This window comes from Sorex fumeus, unplaced genomic scaffold (genome assembly GCF_029834395.1).
Source record: "Sorex fumeus unplaced genomic scaffold, SorFum_2.1 ptg000009l, whole genome shotgun sequence".
NCBI classification, from domain to species: domain Eukaryota; kingdom Metazoa; phylum Chordata; class Mammalia; order Eulipotyphla; family Soricidae; genus Sorex; species Sorex fumeus.
In genome coordinates this window covers 25,849,443-25,874,962 of record NW_026606066.1, presented here as the reverse complement: position 1 = coordinate 25,874,962, position 25,520 = coordinate 25,849,443, and the positions used below count along the sequence as shown (strand labels likewise).

General features: G+C 42.8%; 1 protein-coding gene across 2 annotated transcripts in view; it reads right to left on the bottom strand.

Annotated features, from left to right (window-relative positions):
• Positions 1-25,520, bottom strand: part of RAPGEF4 (Rap guanine nucleotide exchange factor 4) — a 336,825-nt gene that overhangs the window by 47,006 nt on the left and 264,299 nt on the right. For both annotated transcript variants that reach the window (XM_056110137.1, XM_056110139.1), the window contains 6 exons: positions 24,886-24,946; positions 22,220-22,296; positions 21,650-21,796; positions 19,679-19,794; positions 13,389-13,477; positions 10,530-10,608 (listed from right to left, as the gene is read on the bottom strand). In XM_056110137.1, the coding sequence (XP_055966112.1) occupies positions 10,530-10,608; positions 13,389-13,477; positions 19,679-19,794; positions 21,650-21,796; positions 22,220-22,296; positions 24,886-24,946 (569 nt within the window). The remainder of the gene's footprint in view (positions 1-10,529; positions 10,609-13,388; positions 13,478-19,678; positions 19,795-21,649; positions 21,797-22,219; positions 22,297-24,885; positions 24,947-25,520) is intronic.

Genomic DNA, 25,520 nt, shown 5'->3' with positions numbered 1-25,520 from the left:
GAGACATACCCACAAACCACCTCCGGCTCAGCTATATAATTGGAGGCATGGCCTCTGGTTCCTGATTGAACTGATTACCAGCCATGATCCCAGAGACTCAGAAACAAATCTTGAAACCCAACGGCTTTTGGCAGAAATGCGTCCAGTCCCTGCAGTAGGCTACCGGTGCTGGGCCACCCCAGGTGGGTACAGGTTTTGTGCCTTGGCCTGTTCCCCCTGGCGTTCGGTTGCTGTCATCCTCCAGAGGCCATTGGACATTCAGGTTGGTTTGGGCCCACAGTGATGAGATACTCAGGGACTCACGGAATGGGGGTGGAGCAGGCCCTTTCCTCCTCGTCCCAGTGAGACCCTGAATTGCCACCCATGAATAGCCTCTCTGACTCCTGATCAAGCTGATTAATGGTCATGATCCCAGAGACTGAGAAACAAATCTCGAAACTCAGTGGCTTTTGGCAGAAATGTGTGTGGGCCACGCAGTAGGTTACTTTTGCCAGGCCACCCCGGGGGGAAAGGGTGTTGTCCCTCTGCCTGCTCCCCCTAGGTAGCTTGGTGGCCGCCATCTTTCAGAGGCCAGTGGACAGTTAGGTTTGGGCCTGCAGTGACAAGACACATGAGGCCTCACGGGATGGGGGTGGAGCCGGCCCTTTTCTCCCCGTCCCAATGAGACCCTGAGTTGCCACCCACAAATGGCCTCTCTGGCTCCTGATCAAGCTACTTAACAGCCATGATCCCAGAGTCTCAGAAACAAATCTTGAAATCCAACGGCTTTGGCAGAAATGCATGTGGGCCACGCAGTAGGTTACTGGCTCTGGGCCACCCCAGTTGGGAACAGGTTTTGTGCCTTGGACTGCTCCCCCTTGGCGGCTCGGTGGCCGTCATCCTCCAGAAGCCATTGGACAGTCAGGTCTGGGCCCGCAGTGACGAAACTTGTTGGGCCTCACAGGACGCGGGGGGGGGGGGAGCCGGGCCTGTCCCCCCCACCCCAACGAGACCCCAAGTCATCGCCCACAAACGGCCTCTCTGGCTCCTTATCAAGCTGCTCAACGGCCATGATCCCAGAGTCTCAGGAGCAGATCTCGGAACCTAGCAGGTTTTGGCAGGAAATCTCTCCAGATTTAATTGTGAAAATTTCGGAATTTCAAAATTGCACAGCCACTACTGCAACCACGCGACATCATATATTATTCATGACCAGCAACAGAAAACAAATTGTCTACTGTTGCCTTTTCAGCAGATCTGAGTGTTGGGGTAAAATCCCAAATAATAATGGTGGGTGTGGTGTTGAAATGTTGAATGTGATCAAAGTATAGAGAATTTGGAAATCATCTGCCCCACAGGTAGGGGGAGGGTGTGGGATGGGGTATACTGGGGTTTTTGGTGGTGGAGAATGGGCACTGGTGAAGGTACGGGTGTTTCATTGTATGACTGAGACAAACCTGAAAGCTTTGTAACTGCTCTCATGGTGATTCAATAAATAAAATTATAAAAAATGGGGGAAAAAAGTAAGGTGGAGTTCAAGAAAAATTCAATCAGCCTAATCATTGGCTGAATAAATAGCAGTACTCCTACATAAATAAAAAATTTTAAAAAAAGAAAGAAATGATGAATGATGAAGGGTTTACCTGTTTATTAAGGAAAGTTGTTGGGTTTACTTTATTTCTGTGTGTATAAAGGTCATAAAAACTTGTAAATTTAGCTAAAAGAGTGAAAATCTTATACTCTATTTTTTTCTTTTTAGCTTAACAATATAAAGGTTATATCTCCCTGCCAAAGGCATGGAATTTGAGTTAAATACAAAGTGAAAAAAAGGTATTTGACCATTTTTCATTGCATTTAAATTTTACAAATTTAAGTATAAGCAATTTATCACTTATGGTTGTTTTAGTTGCAGTAGCAATCTCTTCTAAGTAGCAGACTTGAATTTGTTGACATAGTAATAAATCAGCAGAGCAAGCTTTGAGATAAGTCCAAATGTTAATGATATTATCTGAGATTCCATTATTTTCTTGACTCTTCATATATCTCACCTTTGTCATTGGGCTCATTTCCCTAATTGCTCCAGGAAGGCTAGCATCAGTAATTGGGATTACAGGCTTTCTATTCTTTTACATGTTAAGAAAGCATTTTACCCAGAAGCCTCAGGAAGTTTCTCTTTGAATCTTATTGGCCCAGTCTACCTTGAGTCCACATTTTGAGAACCAATCATGGTTATGGGTGGTCAGCTGCTATGAATAGCCAGACTGATCAATGGAAATGGTACAGATGCTGGACACTGAATAACAATGGCATGGCAAACAGAATGACATTAGTGCTACATGAAGTGTCTCCAAATTCCTAGTATGGGCAGAATCATAGGTGGTAATTTGGCTTCCATGTGTTTTGAATTCTCCTCCATATAAAATAAAATAAATATAATATCAGTTATTTTTTTGCCTTCCATGTCAAGATAGGTCAAAGATAAAGTAAACGTGCAAAGGTGCAATGAATCACAGATAGAGTTGTTCAAATTTTGTGTTTTGTTTTGGACAAAACCCAGAGATGCTCAGGGCATAGTCCTGTCTCTGCACTTAGAAATCACTCCTGGTGATGCTTGGGAGACCATCTAGGTGCTGGGGATTGAAACTGGGTTGGGCTTGTGTAAGGCAAGTTTCCTACCTGTTGTATTATCACTCTGCCTCTAGTTGTTCAAGTTTAAAATCTAAATTTGACTTAGTTGTGATTAGTTGAAAGCCTGCTCGTAATTATAAACACGAAAGGATTAAAAGTTTCTTAATCTTTTTGTGAAGCAAGGTAGTATTTATTGAAAGTTATTTACAAAGCTTTGGGGGGAAAGAAAGGGAGAAGTGCATGCTGGAGAGAGAACACAGACTTCTCCGAGTGGAAATAAGCAAAGAAACAGAGACCAGCAGGTGTTGGGAGGATCCTCCCAGGATGGGAGATGCATGCTGGAAGTAGACTATAGACCAAACATTATTGCCATTCAATGCAAACCACAGCACCCAAAAGGAGAGAGAGAACAAAAGGGAATGCCCTGCCATAGAGGCAGGGTGGGATGGGGAAATGGGGGATGGGAGGGATACTGTGATCCGTGGTGGTAGAAAATGGGCACTGGTGGAGGGATGGGTACTCGATCATTGTATAACTGAAACCCAAGCACGAAAATTTGTAAGTCTACAACTGTACCTCATGGTGTTTCACTAATAAAAATTAAAAAAAAAAAGAAGAAACAGAGACCAGCAACCAAGATTCATGTTCAAGGGAGAACACAGGCCAGAGGAGCAAGTCAGATATTGAAAAATATAATCCTGAAACAAATTAAGATGATAGGAGATAATTTTGGCAATAAATACAGAAAGTGCCAAATGTTTCACTTTTCCCTTTAGAAATTTAATGTAAGGAAATCATCATGCAATGTAGGCAAATTCTTGGCTTGTGGGATTCCAATTTATCTCATTTTATTTGTTATAGGAAACACAAGAAAATATCTATCCAATAGGAAGAATTTAAGAAAAATGAGCTACCATATTCTTTTCTGAGTCAATAAAAGTAGCTACTTTTTATCATAGATCATTTACTTATTGCCCAAAACTGCATGGCAAATTTTAATTATTGAATAAATGTTTGAGAAATTATTTGGGATTTTCATTATAAATAAAATTGCTTTTGTGCAGTTTTATTTATAAATATTAGTTTGAAAAAAACCTACATCATACCATTAAGTGAAAAATAACTTATCACAAAAATTAAAATTTATAGTATTATATAAAATTTCTGGAGGGTTTTCCATAACTTGATCACTTGATCACTTGACATCCCGTTACTCATTGATTTGCTCGAGCAGGTGCCAGTAATGTCTCCATCTGTCCCTGTCGTGTGCTAGTGTAGCCCAATGGCATCTGAACCCAGGGAACATGAAGAGCCTCAAACCTTCAGGATCTTGATGAAGAAGTCTGACCATCTCGTAGATGGGTGGCCACACAATCTTTTGACATCCCATGGAATCTAGTCAGTAATGGCTCTAGTCCAGTGGTCATTTCCAAATCACATTATGTGTCCAGCCCATCTGATTTTCGATGCCTTGGCAAACAAGACAGTGTCCCTGATTCTCGATCATTGATGAGAACTCCGGATTCCTTCTCTCACTTGAGTGAAGCATGATACTCCAAGCATAGCTCTTTCGATTCCTCTTTAGGAGACCCGAATAATGTTCTCATCCTGTTTTTGTAGGGCACAGGTCTCTGAGGCATATACTAATGCAGGAAGAATGGTGGAGTCGAAGAGATGTGCCCAGAGCCAGCGGTTCTTTGTCCTCTTAGCTATTTCCTTGACACTCCAGAAGGCGTTCCATGCTGTTCCCTTCCTCCTGCACAATTCAGGTGCCAGGTCATTTGTCATGTTGAGTTCTTGATCTAGGTACACATAACTGTTGCATTCGGAGATGCTCGTTTTGTTAGAGCAAATGGAATGTCAGGCACAAGTCCGTTTCTTATGAACATTGCCTTTGTGAGATTCAGCTGCAGTCTGACCTTTCCACACTCACGGTCGAAGGTGGCCAGCATTTGTGCCCCTTAGCAAATGTTTGGTGTTATTAGAACGATGTCATCAGCGAAGCGGAGGTGGTGTAGTTGCCGACCATCTATCTTCATTCCCATTCATTCTCATTCTAGTTGTTGCATGACATTCTCGAGGGTGGCACTGAAGGGTTTTGGTGAAATGCTATCACTATGCTGAACCCCTCTCTTTACGTCAATGATCACTTCCTTGTAGAATGGTGAGATCCTGGTAGTGAATCCGTAATGCAGCTCATGGAGGATCCTGATGTATTGAGTTTGAACACCCTATTTGGCTAGGGTTTTGATGACCGCTTCAGTCTCAACAGAATCAAAGGCCTTCTTTAAATCAATGAATATTAGACAGAGCGGTGTCTTGAACTCAAGAAACCTCAATGAGTTTAGTCACCGTGTGGATATGGTCGATCGTGCTGAATCCTTTTTGGAACCCGGCTTGCTTGCATGGTTGTCCTTCATTTAGTGTTCTGCTAATCCTGTTCAGGATGACTCAAGTGAACAGCTTGTAGATGACGGACAACAGGCAGATCGGGTGATAGTTGCCAATTTCATGGATGTCTCCCTTCTTGTACAGTTGAACGGCCCTTCTGGTTTTCCATTGGGATAGAACCTTGCATTCAGACAGGTAGTCTCAGAGGAGCTGAGCCAGTAATTGATGAGTACTGGCAGGAGATTCTTCAGGTGTTCGGGTCTGACCTTGTCTGGGCCTGGTGCTGTTTGCCTCTTTATTGAAAAAATGACATGTCAGATTTGGGAAGGGAGAACGTTGGGAGTGACACATCCACCCTGCGGAATTTGTATGTGGGCAGGTGGATGTGGTTATCTAAGAGATCTGAGTAGAAGTCATGAATAAGCTTCTCCATTTCCCTTCTGGAAGATGTGATAGATCCATCAGGACGTCGGAGGGCAGTCATCTTGGTCTCGTGTTGGTGAAGGACAGGCAGGCGTTGTGGATGCTTTGCCTGGCTTCTGCCACATCATCCAGCACTGCTGCTATTCTCTCTTTAAGGTCTTTATTTATCGCTTCTCTGCACTGCTTCGCGAGCTCAGACGTTAGCTTGTGGTTGCCTGAGGCTTGCGCCCAACCACATTGGCGAATGAGCTCAAGAGTTTTGATGACAGGCATCTTTTTGTGGCTTTCTCTCCCTCGGTGTTCCTCACACAATCATGGAGGTGCTGAACCAGTCAATTGTATTCTTCGTCAACATTGTCAATGATGGCATCTTCCCATGTTGCTGCAATTGTGCCAAAGAGCTCCCAGTTGGTGGTTGTTCTGGGAGTTCTCTTCTTAAACTTTTCAGCCCTTTCTCCCTACTCCGTGAGGTAGAATTTTGCACAAAGGAGATGGTGGTCTGATCTTATTTGGAATTTTGGAACAATAGCAACATCAGTCAGGCAAAACCATCCACTGAATATGATTTGGTCAATTTCATAGTGGAACTGTCCACTGGGGAGAGTCCCAGGTCCAACATTTAGATTGGCCTTCTGGAACTGCGAGTTACCATGGATGGTCTTGGTTGGCATGATGAACTCAGACAATCTCTCACCCTGTTCCTTCCATTCTAGGTCATGGGTTCCGATGTAGAGTTCTTTGGCCAATCTTCTCGGTCCTATCTTGGCATTAAAATCACCGATAATGATCTTGTAGAAGGTGTGTCTTCTTTATAGAACTTCTCCAGTTCCATGTAGAACTTCTCAATTTCCTCTTCATTGTAATTGGATGTTGGTGCATGAAGAACAAAGATAGAAATTGCCGGCAGTGAGCCACATCTATTCGAGTGGCCGACCTCCACTACCTCCACTACCCAGCCGCCGCCATGCTCCAGGCTGCTTTCTGGACCATTTGGACTGAGCCTCACACATGAGTGAAGCCCCACAGAACCAGGTAAAGTGGAACTTTGTGACCTTGGGCTCCAGATTCAACAAGACCCAGAAACAAATATCCTCTGCCTGCTTCTACCAATCTCCAGTGACCCAATGAAGGTTTTCCATAAAACAGTGAAATACCAGGTGAATTTGGTGTCCTCTCCATAAACTGAAGTTTTTAGCAATGATACTGTTTTATTGTTAAGGATGACAAAGCTATCTCTACCTAGACAAAGAGCATGGAGTGGCCAGAGAGATAGCACAGCAGGTAGGGGGCTTTCCTTGCGTGAGGCCAACCCAGGTTCAATCCTCAGCAGCTCAAAAGGTCTTCAAACCCTACCAGAACTGATCCCTGAGCTCAAAGTCCAGACTTCAGGATGTAGGCCAAAAACAAAGGGGAAAAAAGAAGAGAAAAGAAAATAAAAGAAAAAGTGTGGAAAACCATTTAATGGCAGACAGAGAATGATATTCACACAATATTGTTGAGTGACAAAACATACAGAATTGTTTATGGTATGACTCCATTCTTAAGGTTAATACCATGTATTTTGATATATAGAAAAAGAACTGGAAGGACACATTCCAAATTGTTAACACTAGTTAATACCTGGTAGGTTAGAGGGGGTTTTAAGTTTCTTTTTAAATTCTAATGGAAAACTGAAGTGATTTTTTAGTGCAGATTTTAAAAGATTTAAAAACTAGAGATGAAAAGTATAGAAATTGAACAAATACAATTTTTCAAACTCATTATAAAGCACTTGTATTCATCAGGTCAAATCATGTTCCAAGCGTTCCTAATGAATAGGGTCTCATTAGCACATAAAAGGCCTGAAATATTAATTCTAAACAGAGTTCTGCCGTCTTCCTCTGTGCTCGCAGTAAAATTGGAGGAGACACACAATGCGGATTAAGGACAGAAGTAGGTGTCAGGGACTTGGGACTCATCTTTTCTGAGCGAGTAATTACCTTTCTCTGAACGAATCATAATTTTTCATTATCCAAGTTTATTGATTTGGAAAGAGAGTGGTGAAAATACTGACTGCTTTGCAGGTCTGCTATGAAAAGTCACAGATATGAAGTACTTTGAAAGTGCTTAACCAGAGCAACTCACTTTAACCTAAGTGCTTGCCTCGACATGGTGAAGTGTCTCACGCTCCCCACATCCCATGTCAACAGCATGGGGGTTAATCTACTTGCTCTTCTCTCCATTAGAGTGCTCAGTGGGTGCTGGGCATGATGTAACAGTTTACTGCCTGGTTCCTGATGATTCATCCTCTATTTCTCCACTTTTCTCTGTGTTCCTTTTGGCCAAGGCTATCCTGTCACTCAGGAGTGATGACCAGGGATATGGGAATGAAATGAGGGTCCAGGAGACTAGGATCGGATATCCCTTAATAGCAGGGTCCTTAGGGTCCTCTAACAGGTTGGCACTGAGGTCCCTTCCTAAGGCCTGGATTCTGCCAGGATCCCTCCAATTCTATTTATCTGATAAACTCTTCTATCATTTGTTAGTTACATTTTATGTTACTTAGGGCTAAATAAAAGTGGTTTATAAGTCACCTATATAAACTCTCCCTAGAAGGAAGAAGGGACTGAAAATTGAGTCCTCATGTCCTTATCCTGACATGGAAACTCAACCATGTAAGACCACAGGGGAGAAAGACCTTATTTTTGTCTGCGTGTAGCATGATGAGCTCCTGACTTCTTGGAATATACCTTCCCGAGTTATTTCAGAATAGCAGCTTTTGTTTGAGCCATTTATTTCTAGTATCCAAAGATTAGAATAAGTCCAATATGGTACCCAGTAGTCTACCCAGTAGTCTATAAGGCTATTTATACTAAACACAAAAATAAAATTAAAAATTCAGTTATAATAGCCAGCTTTAAGTCCTGTGGCTACTGTGCTATAAATCTAGAATATGTCCATCACTTCAAACATTTCAATAGACACTTTATTTACTTGGTTCTAAATTATCAATTCTCCTTTGGCTGTAGCAAACTGAAGTGCAGATATGCACTAGCATCAAATACTAGAATTGTAAATGTTCTATTTTTTAAGTTTTTGAAGAAATAACTTGTGAAGAGAAAAAGTGATGTACCCACACAGAAACCTTTGTAATCATATGATCTGGATCAATCTGTTCTCTTTCTGCCACCAGCCTTGAGCAGAGAAGTTGTTACTTTTCAGAGCCTCAGAATTCTCATTTGCAAAATAAATTTACCACCAACCCAACAGATAACTATGTGGATTAAGTGCCATACACAGGTCAAGTGGGTCAGTATAGGCCAATGACCTTATTCTGGTGCCTGATTCAAGAGAGCTAATTCCAGGAATGACAGTGCATTGAATATAGCACTGTCTCATAGCATCAGGTGTAAAGGAGGTGGTTGGAGGGCAAGAGGAGGTCAAAATGATACCCAGATGCTGAGCCCCTCTGTCTACTGAGAAGGATCAGGACAGGAAACCATAGGCCTCCATGAGCTCTGGGGCTCCCTTTCCTGACTGCCCTGCTCCCCACCACACTATCCCCATCCCCATACCTCCCTGTCCAGAATGAAAAGGTTTTCCCTCTAGGAACCTTATTTTATAAAAATGAATGTATATAGAAATGAGTATCTCGAAACATTCAGCAAAATGAATGTTCTCAACCAACTCTGAGGGAAAGCAAGAAGGGAAGAATCCAGAATCTACACAGGCACATACACATACACACACACACACACACACACTCACTTCTGTTTTTTAATCTATCCGTTTTGCGTTTGGGGCTTTGAGCTGTACAGATGATGTGACCAGGCCACCCTCTCACTCTTCTTTTGGTTTTATTTGCCTCAAGCTTATCAACAGGCTGTTGGGGGTGGGCTGAGGAAAGTCTAAACCCAATGGCAGTTTTCATTTTCCTTCCAACAAACCTCAAAGGTCTGATAATGATTACCATATATGGATTTAAAAGAGCACAGAGATATCCTGAACGTGTTCATTTAACTCGAGAAAAACTGAATCTGCGCCAGGAAGACTATATGATATATGTAAGTCTCATTAAGCCGTCATCAGTTGGAAAGATAGTTTCCAGGCAAATAAACACCCAAATCTCATTTTTGCAGTTGCCTGTGAATAACATATTCAACTGAAATTGCCAATCCTCACACATCCTTGTGACTTTAAAGAGAATTATGGGTGAACAAGAAAATGAGACTCAGGGAAGGAAATTCAAATTCTGAAGAAGGAAAACACACCAACACTGATTAGGTGGCTCAGAAAAAAAAAAAAATAAGGTCCTTCAATATTGCAAACTGCTCTTAAAGGCTAAGATGTTTGGGAGTTTAAATTTCTGTTGGTAAAAACTAAAGCAGAACAGGAAAATATACCTTCACATGCCCACCCCCCGCCTCACATTGAGAGTGTGACAAATCAATGATGGTTACTTTTAAAATCCAGTGTATGTTTTCAAAATGCTGCACTCTCCAGAGGATGTACCACCTACCCACTGGTCAACTCAACAGACCAGGGAAATGCTGCCCCAAAGAATGCAATGCCAGCTGCCTCAAGGAACAGCCTTTGCAGGTTCTGTGGACTGATCCAAGACAATGTGATCATAAAAAGAGCAACCGAGTGATACATTCCTGTATCTAGAGGAGAGGATGGACCAGGAAGCCTTGAAAGAAAAACCACAATGGGACCTGTATTGATTTTAGGAGTGAGTAGTCTGCTTATTAAGACAGCTTCCGGGAGCACTATGAGGGGACCATGGTCCATCCTACTGAGACTCTGCCTGTCTCTGATGCTAGGTAACGAAATAACCCCTATACAACTCACTCATCTTCTTTCACACAGTTTTCCTGGTATGTCTGACACCCACCAGTATCACCCCAGGGAAATCTGAACCATTTGTTTACTGTTGCATTGAGGAGGATATTCCACATGAAGAGAGGAGAGTTTAAGTGTGTGTGTCAGAGAAGGGCGCTGGTGTCTCAGGGTCTCACCAGTGAGCAGAGCACAACTCTGCCTGGGCATGACTTACCTTTGAAGAGTGACATTACAAAACAGTCATAGACACATCTTCAGGGAACAGAATTGTTCACAACAAAGGATATTGGGCCACAAGCGCTGGGCAGAGTTGACTATTTGGCATAAAAACACAATGCATCATAACGAAGTCATTTAAGACAGAATCTGTATGGGGGCGGGTGAAGAAAGAACAGGAAATTAGGTTCTTAAAAATATTTAGGAAAGCAAAAGTATTTATTTGATCTTGGCCAGTGGTTCTTAGACAATGCCTTGTGGTGGTGGTGATGGTGCGTGTGTGTGGTGGTGATGGTGTGTGTGTGTGTGTGTGTGTGTGTGTGTTTACTCTATATAGAAATAATGTGTGTAAAAGTAATAAAAATTATTTTAAGGTCAAAATTAAATTTATCAGCATAATGGATCCAAAATATTTTAAAAGTATTTTAAGGGACAGGCTGAAATAAATGGCTCTGGTCACCTTACCACATAAATAAAAAATATAAAATTAATTGAAATTATATAGAATTAAAGAACACACATGTTCAGCACCATAAATTCAAAATTAAGACATGGACATTTCTTTGTCTATACCATATGTGTTTTGCTAATGTACCTTTCCTATCTGTTTTTTTTCTTTTTTGGCTTTGGGGCCACACTTGGGAATGCTCAGGGGTTATTCCTGTACTCAATCACTCCTGGAGCATATGGGATGCCTGGGATTGATCCTGGGTCAGATGCATGCAAGGCTAGTGCCTGACCCATTATACTCTCTGGCTTCCCTATGTCCTTGTTTTGAAAGGAACAACAAGGTAGGAGAGACTGATATCATTAGTGAAAAGGGAATCGTACAAGCAGAGAATTGGTAAGGGAAATAGAAGCAGGAAAATAGACAAGATGGAGGCAGTGAACAGCAAATGAATCAGAAGCTCTTCAGTAGAATGAAAATGTAAATGTCCTCGAGCTGAGGGGTTCTGCAGGGAGATAAGCAGGTAGAGGGTCGGAGAGGTAAGGAAATCTGTCCTAAAGGTAAACTTCCTGGGTTTCCCTTTGAATCCATGCAGGTTCCCTGTACACAGCACTGCACAGTCAGCCCTGGTGGGAAAGTTTGTGAAGGTTAATCCAAAAGCCTGTTGGAACTCTGGGGATTTCCAGTGTGTGTGTGTGTGTGTGTGTGTGTGTGTGTGTGTGTGTGTGTGTGTGGTGTAATGCATCATGCTGACTAGGATGTGTGAAACACACTTTTCCAAGGGACAACTGAGAGGTTGGCTAAAGCCTCTCCCAGGTCATCCCAGCTGCCCTCATTCCTCAGTGTCCCCTATGGCTTCATCTAACTAGGAGCGCAGAGAAGTGCACTCTTCTATGGAGATCAGAAAATTAAAAAATGTTAATCTGTTGTTCTGAGGAATGAGTAAGCACCCTGGGTGGCACACTGAAATCCATATAGAAGGACTCAGGCTTTTCTGTGTTCACCATCTTCTGTGTTCACCATCTAGAGTCATAAGAGCAAGTTTCGGCTTTGATCTGAGTAGAGACTGATTAACGCCTGCTAAGACGACTCCCAAAAAAACAGTTCCCTGTAACCATATTTTGCTAGAGCTCCAGCCCCAAAATGTAAAATTTTTAAAAAACTAATATGGGTATTCTAAAATCATGTCCAAAATGGTAACCAGGGGGCTGGAGCGATAGCACAGTGGGTAGGGCATTTGCCTTGCACATGGCCGACATGGGTTCGATTCCCAGCATCTCATATGGTCCTGAGCACCGCCAGGAATGATTCCTGAGTGCAGAGCCAGGAGTAATCCCTGAGCATCACCGGTGTGAGCCAAAAGGCAAAAAAAAAAAAAAAAAAATCAAACCCAAAAACAAACAAAAAAAAAGTAACCAAAGTGAAGAACAATATCAAAGCTCTAAGCATTTCAACTCACTGTGATTCAACTATTCACTCACAACTCTCTGCACTTGTGTTAATAAAATGGTTCACTGTGAGCTGGGGTGTGGGTTGAATTCTGTCTCTAAGGTATGTAGAATTTCTAATCCCAGCACCTCAGAATGTGGACTTATTTGGAAACTGGGTTTTGGCAGCTGTAATTAATATGAGGTCACTTATGTAGAGCCCCATCCACTGTGACTGATGGGCTTATAAAAAGGCTCCCCTGCATCTCCTCAACACAGAGATGCAGAGGAGAAAGCCATGTGAAGAGGCATGGAGAGAATACCAAAGCCAATTCGGCTGCCACCACTCCAGCTTCCAGGTCAGAGGCCAGCAGCAGGCACCAGTCTCCCTCCCCCTTCCTCTGTCACAGACCTCTAATATCCACACTGAGAGACAGGACTGAGCATTGCTGTCAGCTAAGCCACTCAGTCTGAGATTCTGTGTTACAGTGTCTAATCTTGGCCCCTATGTCACAAAGTTATCAGACAGCCAAGAATTCACAATGGCAGACTGAACCATTTCACTGCCAGGTGAAGCAAGGTTGAGTCTTTAACGGAGAGAGCTTCAAACCCTCAATGGGGAATGGTATGAACCAGGCTGAGGCATCTATAAAGAGTAGCCAGGCCAGGTACCATTGGACAAACGGTTCCCTGATGAGGCTACACAGAGATACTCTGTTTTTTTCTAGAGGATGGAGATTGGGGAAGAAGGTGGTGTTTTGGTCTATACTCAGTTATGCCCAGGGGCTACTCCTGGCTCTGTGCACAAGAATCACTTCTGGTGGTGCTCAGGAAACCATATGCAACGACAGGGACTAAATTTGGGTTGGTTACAAACAAGGCAAATGCCTTTCCTCCTGTACTAGGTCTCCAGTCCCAGGGATATGCTTCTAATGTTAACACACAGAACCCTCTTCTAAGGATGCTTCAGCCACACAACCTGGAAACGAGTCAGGGTTGTTGCGGACATTTCTCTGCACGAATATAACAGGCAAACCAAGCTGTTCTGTGTTTACCTGTTGCTTCAATTAAAGCTGGCTCAAGGCGTATTGTTTCTAGAAAGTGCTCTAAAATTTTTTCAGGCGTTCCTGACATCACAGTATACCTAAGTAAGAAATGAAAAAATCACTCGTTTTGTGGAAAATGGTAAAAATCACTGAAAAAATTACTTTGTACACATTTAAGTTTTCATATCTGTGGAAATTGTACAGACTTACGTTTTGGTCTCTAGTATCCTTAGGGTGGGAGAGACCATGTTATTTTGTCAAAGTCACACAGAAAAAGACTATGAAAAAAATCACAAATGAAGCAGGTACTAAAATATTAGATCCCCCTCACCCCTGTGCCCAACAAAGAACTAAACTTTTTGGAGAGTGGTATTAGTAGACGAGGAACTGAGCAACGTCAAGCTTTTTTTTAGGCAAAGGGGAAATGAAAAGGAGCATGTAAAACCCGGGGCATTTCAGGTCAGCCTGGGGATCGGGCGAGGGGAAAGTGACCGAAGACTGTGTTTTCCATATATGGGTTACTTGGGGAGAATTTTCAGTCCCACACTGGATTCCCCTATTTCTGGAATGCTCTGCCTGTCTTTCCCAACTGTACACTGGTATGTGCTTTGGAAATGCAGTTAATAATAATACAAGGGAAAAGAAAACAAAACCCAAACCCCAGTGAGCAAAGAGACAGACCAGCCTCATAGCATCTCAGTAGGAAATGAATCAGCAGTAGAAAATCCTTTCGTTTACTTTAGTGTCAAATATAAATGATTTGGGGAGAAGGCACCACTGTTATTTTAGAAGATTCACTTGTGGGGGCTTTTCAATCAACGGGGAGAGTTTCCTTTTTTTTTAAAACCAAATGCGGGTTATTTCAAAGTCATACTCAAGATGGTAACAAAACAGCAAATGAGAAGTAGAAGCCAACTACAGTAAAATGAATGGGGGAGGGGACTGCTTGTATTTCCAATCAACTCAGACTTTTATTTTCCTCCTGGCTCTTAAAGCAAAATTGTAGGGAAGAAAAACAATGGACAACCAAACCCTCTCATGTTCAGAACATGGTAGTAGAATTCCATTCCTGGAAAGTCCCAGGTTTCTTTGCTTCCTCCCGTTACCCTTTGCTGGCCTGAAGGTAGAGGAAGGTAGAGGAAGAGTGTTGTGATCCCAAGAGGTGAACCAGGTGTGACCACCTGTCTGAGGGAAAGAATCTTAATATACACATGACCCTGTGTCTGAGAAAATACGGTATGCGATAAAGTCTGGCCCGGGTGAGGCACCGGGGCAAATACGGTCTGCCTGGAGTGTAAGAGCGAGAGAAAAGCACTCAGAGCAAAAGAACTTGATGAAAGGTTAAATCTTTGAGAAAACATGGCTTTGGAGCCTGGGGAAGGAGAGCAGGGAGGAAACAAACCAATCTCAAAAGTATGATCCTTTTCTCAAAGCAAGTAGCCAACAAGGTGTTTCCTCCTGTAGGCAGAGACTATTTGAGGAAAGGAGAAAGCTCCTGTCTACTGAGCTCATGTCTTCTCCTCTGGAAGTGTGTCCCACGTGGCGGTGTGGGCGCGGTGCAGCATGGGGTATGCTAATAAGTCACTGGGGCTGGAACGGGCACTGGGCACCTACTAGATCTCTACTAAGCAACCGGGGAGCCTGATGGAACTCGCCCTATTTCCTCCTGCTTGTTAACTATTCTCTTCACCCTGCAGATTGCAAGTTGCCCCGTGGTCGGGACCAGAGGACATGAGCTGTCTGTTGAGAGCAGGGCTGGCTTTCTGCATCCCAGGGGCAGTCAGTGCTCAAGCTGACAGTGCCTCGTGGAGTATGGAGTTCTCTCTGCACAGAAAGTCCACTCTGGGCAACCGAAGTCCCCTTCACAGAGGGCTTGTCCACATGTTTTCTCAGAAAACAAGATTTGGTGGGTGGTGTTGTTTAGGGGAGTGGGCTTCCAAGCAGTGATCAGGAGGTTTAAGGGCCCCGCTAGTGATTCTTGGTCAACTGGGCCAGAGGGCCAATGGGAGGATTTGAGGATTCAATGTTTGGGCCCTACAGTGTCAAGGATTACCTGGAATGCCCCGGGGAGTGGGGTTCGGGGAGGGGGCAGGGATGGAGGCGGTAGCTGGGCCACACCCAGCAGTGCTGTGACGAAAGTTGGGCTTCGAGGTTTGTACCCACCAATTCTGGGGACCAGCTGGTGTCGGGGATCCAACCCAGGTTGGACACATGCTAGGTTTGCACTTTAACTGCTGTATTGTGTTCTGCCCCCACCCCACCCTCGAACAAGTTCTTTGTGTGTGTGTGTGTGTGTGTGTGTGACACCCGGCGATGCACAGGGGTTACTCCTGGCTCTGCACTCAGAAATCACTCCTGGTGGTGCTCGGGGGACCATTTGGGATGCTGGGAATTGAACCCAGGTGGACTGCATGCAACACCCTACCCATTGTGTCATTGCTCCAGCCCCACAAGTTCTAATTTAAATAAGAACACAATGCATCCCAAAATAGAAAAGCTCTTTGGTAACTGTGCACAGCACTGGACAGTTGCTGCTAGTAAGCTCTACATTCCAGAAATGCTCCAGAATGAATGAATACGTCAGTTTAATAAGGCTCTTCCATCAAAGGATGAACTCCAGCAAAAGATCAGTGTCCCACATTCCCGGTGTTCTTGGCCTGAACCATTCTCAGCTTGGGAGTCCTGTCTAGGCAAAAATAATAAAGACCTGGGTGATAAGTAAGCCAGAGGCTGATCCTCACAGAGAGAAGACTGCAGGCCTGATCCAGAGCAGACACCAGGCACTCTCCTTTTGCTACCAATGGCTCCCTCTAGTGGTAGACAGCCCCTGCTGCCTTCCTCCCTCCCTCAACTGCTCTGTAGAAGGTTGCTCTAGTCCTGATGCCCTGGAAGGTCAGGAGAGAACAAGTCAGAGAGAAACAGAAAACTTGCGGCTAGACAGAGCCGGCTGGGATGGAGCCTCTCCAGGCCAAATCCAGCACTACATAATCACTCCGCTTCAGGCCTGGCGCTGCCAGGCTATTTATTGGGAACTTGAAGACCAGACAGCACAGCTCTCCGCAGTTGACTGCAAGAAGGTGACTCTAGCCTGTGCTCAAAAAGGTCACATTATACAAGCTGTGAAGTCTGGGGCCTGTGACAGAACATCACTTCCTAACACCATGCCTGGGAACAAAGACATTTCTATGTGTGCCAGGAAGAAAAACAGAGAGGGGGTGGGGGCCCAAGAGAAACTGCAAACAATATGGTCCTTTAGGACCAAGGTGGTCAGGGGACTAAGGCAAAGGTCCCCCAGTGAGAAAAAGAGGAAGGGTCCTCTGATACTGCGTCTTACTAAACTGCATGGTCAACAGAACCAAGAATAGCAGGCAAGGGCAGGGGAAGGAAGAGACGGACTTAGAAGGGACATAAGGACATTGTGGAGGGTCTTGAGTACATTATTGGTAGTGGGGTGCGGTAACTGCACATGAAAACCATAAATGTTATATGGAAACCATGTGATCTAAACTGTAATTTACAAGAAAGTGAGAAATTCCTATGATGGTTCATGAAGGATAAATATGTGTCAATTTACTGCCCTAGTAGGTCCTCTGTAGACCCCGAGGGAGACTGATTTGCTTAGTCCTGCATCTCGAGCAATATTCACTTTCTTTTGTTGATAAGAAAAAAATAAAACAGCAAGATCCGAGATGAGAAAAAATGTGGAGCAAAATGCAAAATGGTGTTTGAGGGCTTCATATAAGTTATCCATCATGAGAAAGTTATGGAAGCTTCAATGCCACACTCCAAGTAGAATGACTTGGGCTGACTCAGGGAACTGAGTAACTGTAAGATGGCTGTGGAGTATCTGTATTACAAACCATGATGCCTAAAAGAGACAAAGAAGGAAGGTGCCTACCACAGAGGCAGGGGGTGGGATGGGGTGGGAGTGGCGGGAGGGATGCTGGGGACATTGGTGGTGGAAAATGCGCATTGGTGGAGGGATGGGTGTTTGATCATTGTATGACTGAAAGTCAATCACGGAAGCTTTGTAACTGTATGTCACGGTGATTCTGATTCATATATAATGACTGTGGACATCAATGATTCAGAATTTCTTCAGAGGTAAAGTGAATTGGGAAAGAAAGAAAACATTATAATCCATATAAAAATGGAGATCACCTCTGAGCTCACGAAGGAAATAGAACCTTTAACTATCCATAACTGGAACTCTGTTCACAGAGAGTGATTGCTCTGTTACGGAAATTATCCAGAACACCAGGCCAAAATTTACTACACAACTTCGCTGCCCCTTAGAATTATGATCTGGCTTGGGGAAACCTATACAGGGAAAGCAGTAGATTGAGAGTGTGGCTTTTAACTCTTCAGGAAACTGATTTTGTATGGTACATGATTTTGTACTTATTGAATATCTTCAATCTTATTGCTGTGAATACATGTTCTTTGACTTACAGAGAAATCTGAATTGGTCTACAGGGCACAAACAAAAATATATGAGAAATCAGATCCAGTCCTAAAATAAATTTAATGCATATGGCTTCTCCTTTTCTATTCCATTCAGTTTATTTTTTAAAAATTAATATTTGGAGGGGCTTCAGAAAGAAAAATGCTATAACAAACCAAACCATTGATCATTCTCTAATGTTATAAATAGGTGAAGGAAGGGGGTCCCTGGGAGAATTATTGATCAAATGCTTCAAAGTTAAGGAGAATTTTCAAGGTTTACTTTTTTCAGACTTAATGTAAGTTTACAGAAATGTCTGACATATTAAAAAATTCAGATTACTTGTATAAAATGTTCCAGTTATTTTTAAGAACACTAAAGAAAATAATTGAGGAAAGCCCCAACTTTCACATAAAAATCTTTACCTGTGGACTAGAAGACAACTTCTAAAAACGTTTGAGCAAGAATATCTGAAGAATGGGCAATAATGAAACATTTTTTAAAATAAAGAACTCTGGAAGATAATTTTATAGGATTATAAGATGCAAATGTAGGTTTTATAAATGTTCATTTTATATGAATTCTTTTAAAGATTATCAATTTACAATGTTTATTAGACAGTGCTGAGGACATAATATATACAGAAGGCTTTGTAAAGCAAATTATAAAGAAGAAGAGCTCATACCTAGGGACTGGGCATGCTTGATTTGAATCCCATCTCTGCCACTGTAAGCTATTCTTGGGCAGGTAACTTCTCTGAGCCTTAATTTTCCATCAGTTAAAAGGGGTTGAAATAAAGATTGAATAAAATATCCAAAATAAACTCTGGCTATTCAATAATGTATTTCTTCCTACCTTCCTAGAAAATAGGTTGATTCATTCACACAAAAATGTCCAAACCTTAGAAGTACAGTGTAAATAAAAATTCCATTACCCTGAGTTTCTGATTAAAGAAGACACTGTTTATGTAGAAAACAAAAAAAGAATTACTTGGGAAGCATTCCTTTTCAACATATTATTTGATGACATTTCTCTAGCTACAGAATTGCTGTTTTTATTACTCTGAGATTGAAAATGAATCTTTATTTTAAAAACCAGATTCCGTCATTTTCTGTAATTTTCTTAGTGCTACATTTCCTAATCCTTTTGTCTTAACATTCAGATGTTGGCACATTTGATGAAAGTTGTATGGAGGAAGCTTCAGTGAAAGACAAAACTGAACATGATATATTGAACAAAACTCAACAGGGGACCTGAGAAGTGAAGGGAAAATACTGCTTTAATATTAGCAGGAATAAGCAGGAGGCCAAATGGATGCTTCCAGGCTGCAATCAATAGCTTGTCTAATATCTGAAACTCAAGTTCCCCCCACCTTATCCTGATATATCAAGATGAAAACACATCTTGAGAAGTCCTACAAATGAAATTCAAACACCAAAAGTTCTCTTCACCTAGCGGCCTTTGAACTGTTTCCTATTCATCCTATTCCTTTGTCACTTTTTCTTTTCTATACTTTCTTAGAGTTGAACACTATTTGGTATTTGTACACAGAGAGTGATTTTTTAGAGGAGGGAAATAGTCTTCCAGAATTAATATAGGCAGCTCCATGCTCAATGCAGAACAAGAAATGGATACATTATACTCTACAAGATGTGATTAGTCAATAGAGAATAAAGTCTGTTTTTCTCCCTCTCCCTCTCTTACACACACCACACACACACACACACACACACACACACACACATACACACGGCTGTCTTCAACAAAAAAGGAGAACATGCTATTGTAGAAATGATGATACCATGTGAAAAGGTTAATCATAGTCTGGCAATTGCAGAGCTGGATGCAAACCTACTTTTGCTGAGGCTGTGAGTTTCCTTGATTAGAAGCCCTGTTCCCTGCTGGGACCTTCTCCAGCACCAACACATCTTGGTCATGTTCTTTAAGTCTGACTGTATTCGCCTCCACGTCCTGCAAATACAAATTACACCACATACAGATGCTGCCGTTTTTCTCAGACAATGAAAAAAAAATGCTTCAGAAACTCATTTGGTGCTTGTGATGCTAATTGTTAAGCCTACAAATTAAGTTCATTTCCAGAGTCAAGAGCTGCAACGGTCAGAGAGACGACCAGATGAGGTCTGAGGCATGCATTTCTTAAATAAATAAAAAACACTAAAAAAAAAAAAAACCCAAACCTCCCTGCTTTCATCTCAGATTCGGAAAAACAGCAGAGTAGTAAGGACTGAGTATGTGCCCTGGGAGCCCTTTGGGGGAGGGTGGTATAGTGGGAAGAGAGGGAAGCAAAAGCACTTATTATTATTTTTTTATGGGGATGCTCCCATGTAGTGCTCAGGGGAACAGGGCTATTCTGGGCAACACTCAGCCTGACAGTTCAGTACTTGAGCCATCAATGTAGTACTGCTTGGGGTCAGTGTTCTGGGGTTTCCAAGACCAACTGGGCACTGCTGGGGCTGGGGCATGCAGGGGCAGGGATCAAACTTGGTACTTAGTGAATGCTAGGCCACATAGTCCACCCTCTTTATTGATCTCCTTGACCCCTATAAACATATCTTTAAATTAAAAATATGTGGCTAATAGCATAACATCAGCAAATTCTTTCATTCTGATTTTCCTCTGAGGGTATTTAGTTTTTATAGGAATATTATCTTTTCTTGCTAATCTAAACACTTTACTAAAAAATTTTTAATTTGAGTACCAGAAAGATGACACAAAAGTCTAGAGTGCATTCCTTGCATATGTGAGTCTCAGGCTGGATCCCTAGAATCACAGGGTCCCCCAAGCTGTGACCTAGAGTAACCCCTGAATAATGCCAAGTTGGCCAAAATGACCCCACACCAAGATCAAGTTTTAAATCTGTTAGAAACATTTTTCAGGGGTCAGAGAGATAACATAGGGGTAAGGTGTTTGCCTTACACATGGCCCATCTCAACTCAAATCCCTGGCACCACATATGATCCCATGAACATTTCCAGAAGTGACTCCTGAGCATGGGGTCAGGAATAAGGTCTGAGCACTGCTTGGTATAGTCCCCCAAATCAAAAACATTTTATTCAACTATTCTGAATATTTTATAAGTTACACACATCAATGCAACTTAAAATAATGAAGTAGGGTCTGGAGAGACAGTATAGCAGGTAAGGTGCTTGCTGTGCATGCAGTAGATCTGGTTTCGATCCCCAGCACCCCAAATGGCTCTGTGAGCCCCACCAGGAGTGAGCCCTGTGCTCAGAACCAGTAGGAATCCCTGAGCACTCTGGGTGTTGCCTCAAAACAAATAAATGAATATAATAATAAAATGTAATGTCTTTTTTAAAAATCATCTCTTGGTCCCAAATTTAAAAAGAGCTTTCTCTGATAACAAATCTACTTCCATGTGGCATCTTTCCTTATTATCCAATGTAATTCGTTTTCATTTTACTTGCTTTGCAATTAAAAGTTATCAGAAATTTGCCACTAAAGGCGCGTGCTTAAGGGTGGGTGGGTATCAATGTTCAGACACAAGGAATGAAGGACGATATTATAATTCACCATCGAACAGGATGAAATTGACCAGACAGGACAGGAACTGGGCTTGTAACCCTGACATTGTTCAGAGAAAGATCTGGACAAAGTAGGCGACCTCATACTGGAATTTCAGCATCCCTGGTATGCAGAACACATCCTGGGCATGAATGGCAGCAGTCCTTCAATCAAGGCTCCTTGTTCATTGAGTGTCTGCCCAGCACAGCACCCCTCAGTCAACACTGTATCCCAGTCTTGGCCTCTCTGGCAACAGGTAATGCAGAAAGTGCCTTGAACTCACCCTCAGGATCCGGTTGAAATCCTCCTTGTCTACTCTTAAGAAATGGCAATTGTCTTCTCGCAAGACAATGGAGGCTGCACGAGGGGCATCATTCACCAGCGCTAACTTGCCGAAGTCATCTCCTTCATGCAGGGTGCAGACCACACCCTGGGGAGCAGAACAGACTCACTGAGAAGGAGCAACATCCACCCACCTCTCCCTCTCCCCTCCCCTAAGAATAAAGATGGGATGCATCCAGGGATGCAGCCAAGGAGGCTGAAGGAGGGCCATGTAGTGAAGTCACAGTGTTTTGTTTTTCCTTCATTGAACAAGTTGATATACAGACTCACTTTAATGTACCTATTCTCATCTATATACATGAGGAGAGATGAGCTCCCTGAAAGTTCAATAGAATTGTGAGTCTAATTAGATAGCCCGTGATTTGGGTTGCTATAAAGTCCTTTCTACATAAAGTAAAAATGTTATCTGCAAGTTTAATAGTAGCATAACAATGCTTAATACATAGTGCCACACTAATAAATGGAGTATAATAAAGTTTCAAAAAGAAAATATATATATATATATATATACCTTTCCATAAATGACTACATTCACCGATCCTTTTAGAATAATGTACCAGGAGGTACCTTCTTCTCCCTGGTTAAACACTAGATACAAAAAGATAAAAAGACTTATGACAAGAATAGAAGCACATCAATATAAATTACAGCTTATCAAATTGTCGGTTTTAAGGCCCCAGAAATATACATTTATTTCAGAAGGAAAAAAATTACTAGAAAACACTAACTTATTCAGGTGGAATATTAGTCCTTTCTCTACAGAACCTGAAGGCAACAGGAACACAGCTCTATTGGCTCTGCCCTTGAGGACAGGTTTTCACTACCTATCAGTTCACCGGAAATTCTTTTTAAAAAGCAATACACCTCCTCTACAATTCATCAAGACATACTATGCTTAGACAATAGTTTTTAAAGAGCCATGTGGACAGCATTGTGAAGTTTGAAACATATAAAATCATTGTTGAATGCCCAAAGGCAACAGAAACTGAGAACTGGTCTTCAGTAGGAAGCTTATCAGAGGGCAAGGATGTGGGGAGGAGGATGGGGGTGAAGGGACACTGGGACAGTGGTGTATAGAAGTGGACGCTCTGGGCATGGGTGTGCTGTGCACGAAATCCTACCATTAACAGGACTGTAAATCACAGTGCCAGAAAGTCAAATTAAATCATTGTTTATAAATATATAGCTACAATAAAAAATGTTGGAATTACAACCACTACATGTAGGGTAAGAGTTACTTTGGAGTGGGGGAGAAAGGAGATAACAGTGAGATAAGGGCCCTTAACTGTACACATAATTTCATTCTTTAGAAAATACGAATAAAATATGGCAATGCTAGATAAAATGAAAGTTATTTAATAATCTCTTTTTATTTGATATACTGAAGTTTTATATGAAAATTAGCACTGTAGCACTGTCCTTCTGTTGTTCATCGATTTGCTCGAGCAGGAACCAGTAATGTCACCATTGTGAGACTTGTTAGTTTTTGACATTTCGAATATGTCACAGGTAGCTTGCCAGGCTCTGCCGTGTGGGCAGGATACTCTCAGGAGCTTGTCAGGCTCTCCAAGAGGGATGCAGGAATCAAACTCGGGTTGGCCATATGCAAGGCAAACACCCTACCCACTGTGCTATCATGCCAGCGCCAGCCCATATGAAAATTAAACTGATCAAATTTGAATAAAAACTGAAAAAGCTGAAAAAAAGTCAGTTATCATAAAAATTTTGAAAATCTATGAAAATAAAACTTAAAAATGTAAAGAAAGGGTGGTCTTACCAAAATAAATACTCAATGTTGAAAACCCCCCATTTAATAACTGAAAGTAAAACATCTTGAAATGTGACTTATTTATTTGGGAGTGGAGGTCTGGGTCACATCAAGCTGTACTCAGGGCTTATTCCTGGCTCTTTGCTCAAGGGTCACCCCTGGCGGTATTCAGGGTGCCATATGTGGTACTGGGGATCGAACTGGGCTGGTTCTGCCTTACCCCTCATACTATTTCTCTGACCCCCAAATATAATTTTTGTGAGTCTTTTGCTTTTAAGACTCATGTTCCTTATTTGATTAACATGCACAAGATAGCCTGAATCTCGTATTAGGCATAGTCTAATAGTGCCCGATAAGGCATAGTCTGTGCGTCACTGGAATGAGGAGATGCCAGTTTAAATGGAGAGAATGTTTTTCCTTACTGCAGAGCCTTTGAGATCCTTTGGTGCTGACAGAGCCTATGATTCTCTAAGCAGCTTTGGAGAAGACCACCTCTCCTGACCTGAGAAGACTAAGAATTCTAGGTTTCAGGGAGGGTTTTGCAGGACTCATGGAAAATAGCATCTTAGATCATCTCCCCTCCCCTTCATTTCTCACTATTGTTTCAAATTCTTGCTTCTAATTGAGACCAAAGAACCATATGGTCTCATGGGTTTGGGAGCTAGCCTCTGGGGGAGAACTGTGTTAAGTATGGGGGCAATGAAATTCTCTCAGGCTTAGAGCTGAGAGTGGAAGTGAGAGAGGAAAAACAAGGCAGAAATGTTGATTGTTCTAGTTGTGACCTCAAGAGATAGATTGGCTCTTCCAAAGCCATACGGTAAGGGAGGTCACGGAGGTCACAGCAAACATGTCCTGCCAAGGCTGTCTGAGGAACAGACCCTCCCTGAATCCCTGAATCCCCTTGGTACAATGACAAAAAAAGAAAACAAAACCAAATTTTAGGGGCTAGAGAGATAGTACAGTGGGTAGGGTGCTTGCCTTGCACATGGCTGACCTGGGTTCAATTCCTGGCACCACATATGGCTCCCAGAGCAACTCCAGAGGGGATTCCTGAATTCAGAGCCAAAAATAAACCCTGGACACTACCAGATGTGACCCCAAAGCCCCAATAACAAAACTACATATTGCCTTGTGCCTGTCAAGCAGGGGCCGGGGGTGGTGGTGGGGGAACTCAGGTTGACAACTGCCCATATGCAGGTACCAGAAAACAATGGTGATGTCCACACCTACCACCAAGTCTACAATGGTCACAGACCCAGAAACACACACATATGCCAGGAGGTTAGTCTGCAGTCAGGGGAGGGGAGTGTTAGTGGTCAGACTCCTGAGGAGGCATATAAACTTGCAGGGGGAGCCCGACCCCCATCCCCATCACAGGGGTGATGCCACATTTCAGCAGGTTCACTCACACACGGTGCCTCCTTTGGCATGAGACTCGAAGATGAGGACTCCAGCTAACTCGCGCTTCACCTAGGAGAAAAAAGGGGATGGATGCAAAAGCCAGACTGGCATGAGGAGTGGGGACAAGTCCTTTTGGGCAGCAGAGCACGTGCCTGTCTCTGGCTGTCTCCCCCGCTGCTGCTCTGCTCAGGGGGCTCCATGTCCATGAGACCTGCTGTGAGATTCTGAATTCTCTGACAACAGCTAACAGACAAGGGAGCTTATATAAGGCGGCTGCTCCAGGGACAGCTTAGACCACTGCATCCCCCGCTAGTGTGGGACCCTACTGCTTTCCCCCACCTCTCTTTTACCATGGGGGAACACATGGAAAGGTGAGGAAATGCAAGGCCTTGAAGTTGAATGTCGCAACTCAAATGTGTGAGCAGATTTCTATTTGCAGATAGTGATTGAAAAAGAAATGCAACTCAGGCTGGAGCAATAGCACAGTGGATAGGGTGTTTGCTCTGCATGTGGCTAACCGGGTTCGATTCCCAACATCCCATGTGGTCCCCTGAGCACCGCTAGTTGTGATTCCTGAGTGCAGAGCCAGGAGTAATCTCTGTATATCGTTGGGTGTGACCCAAAAACCAAAAACCAAAACAAA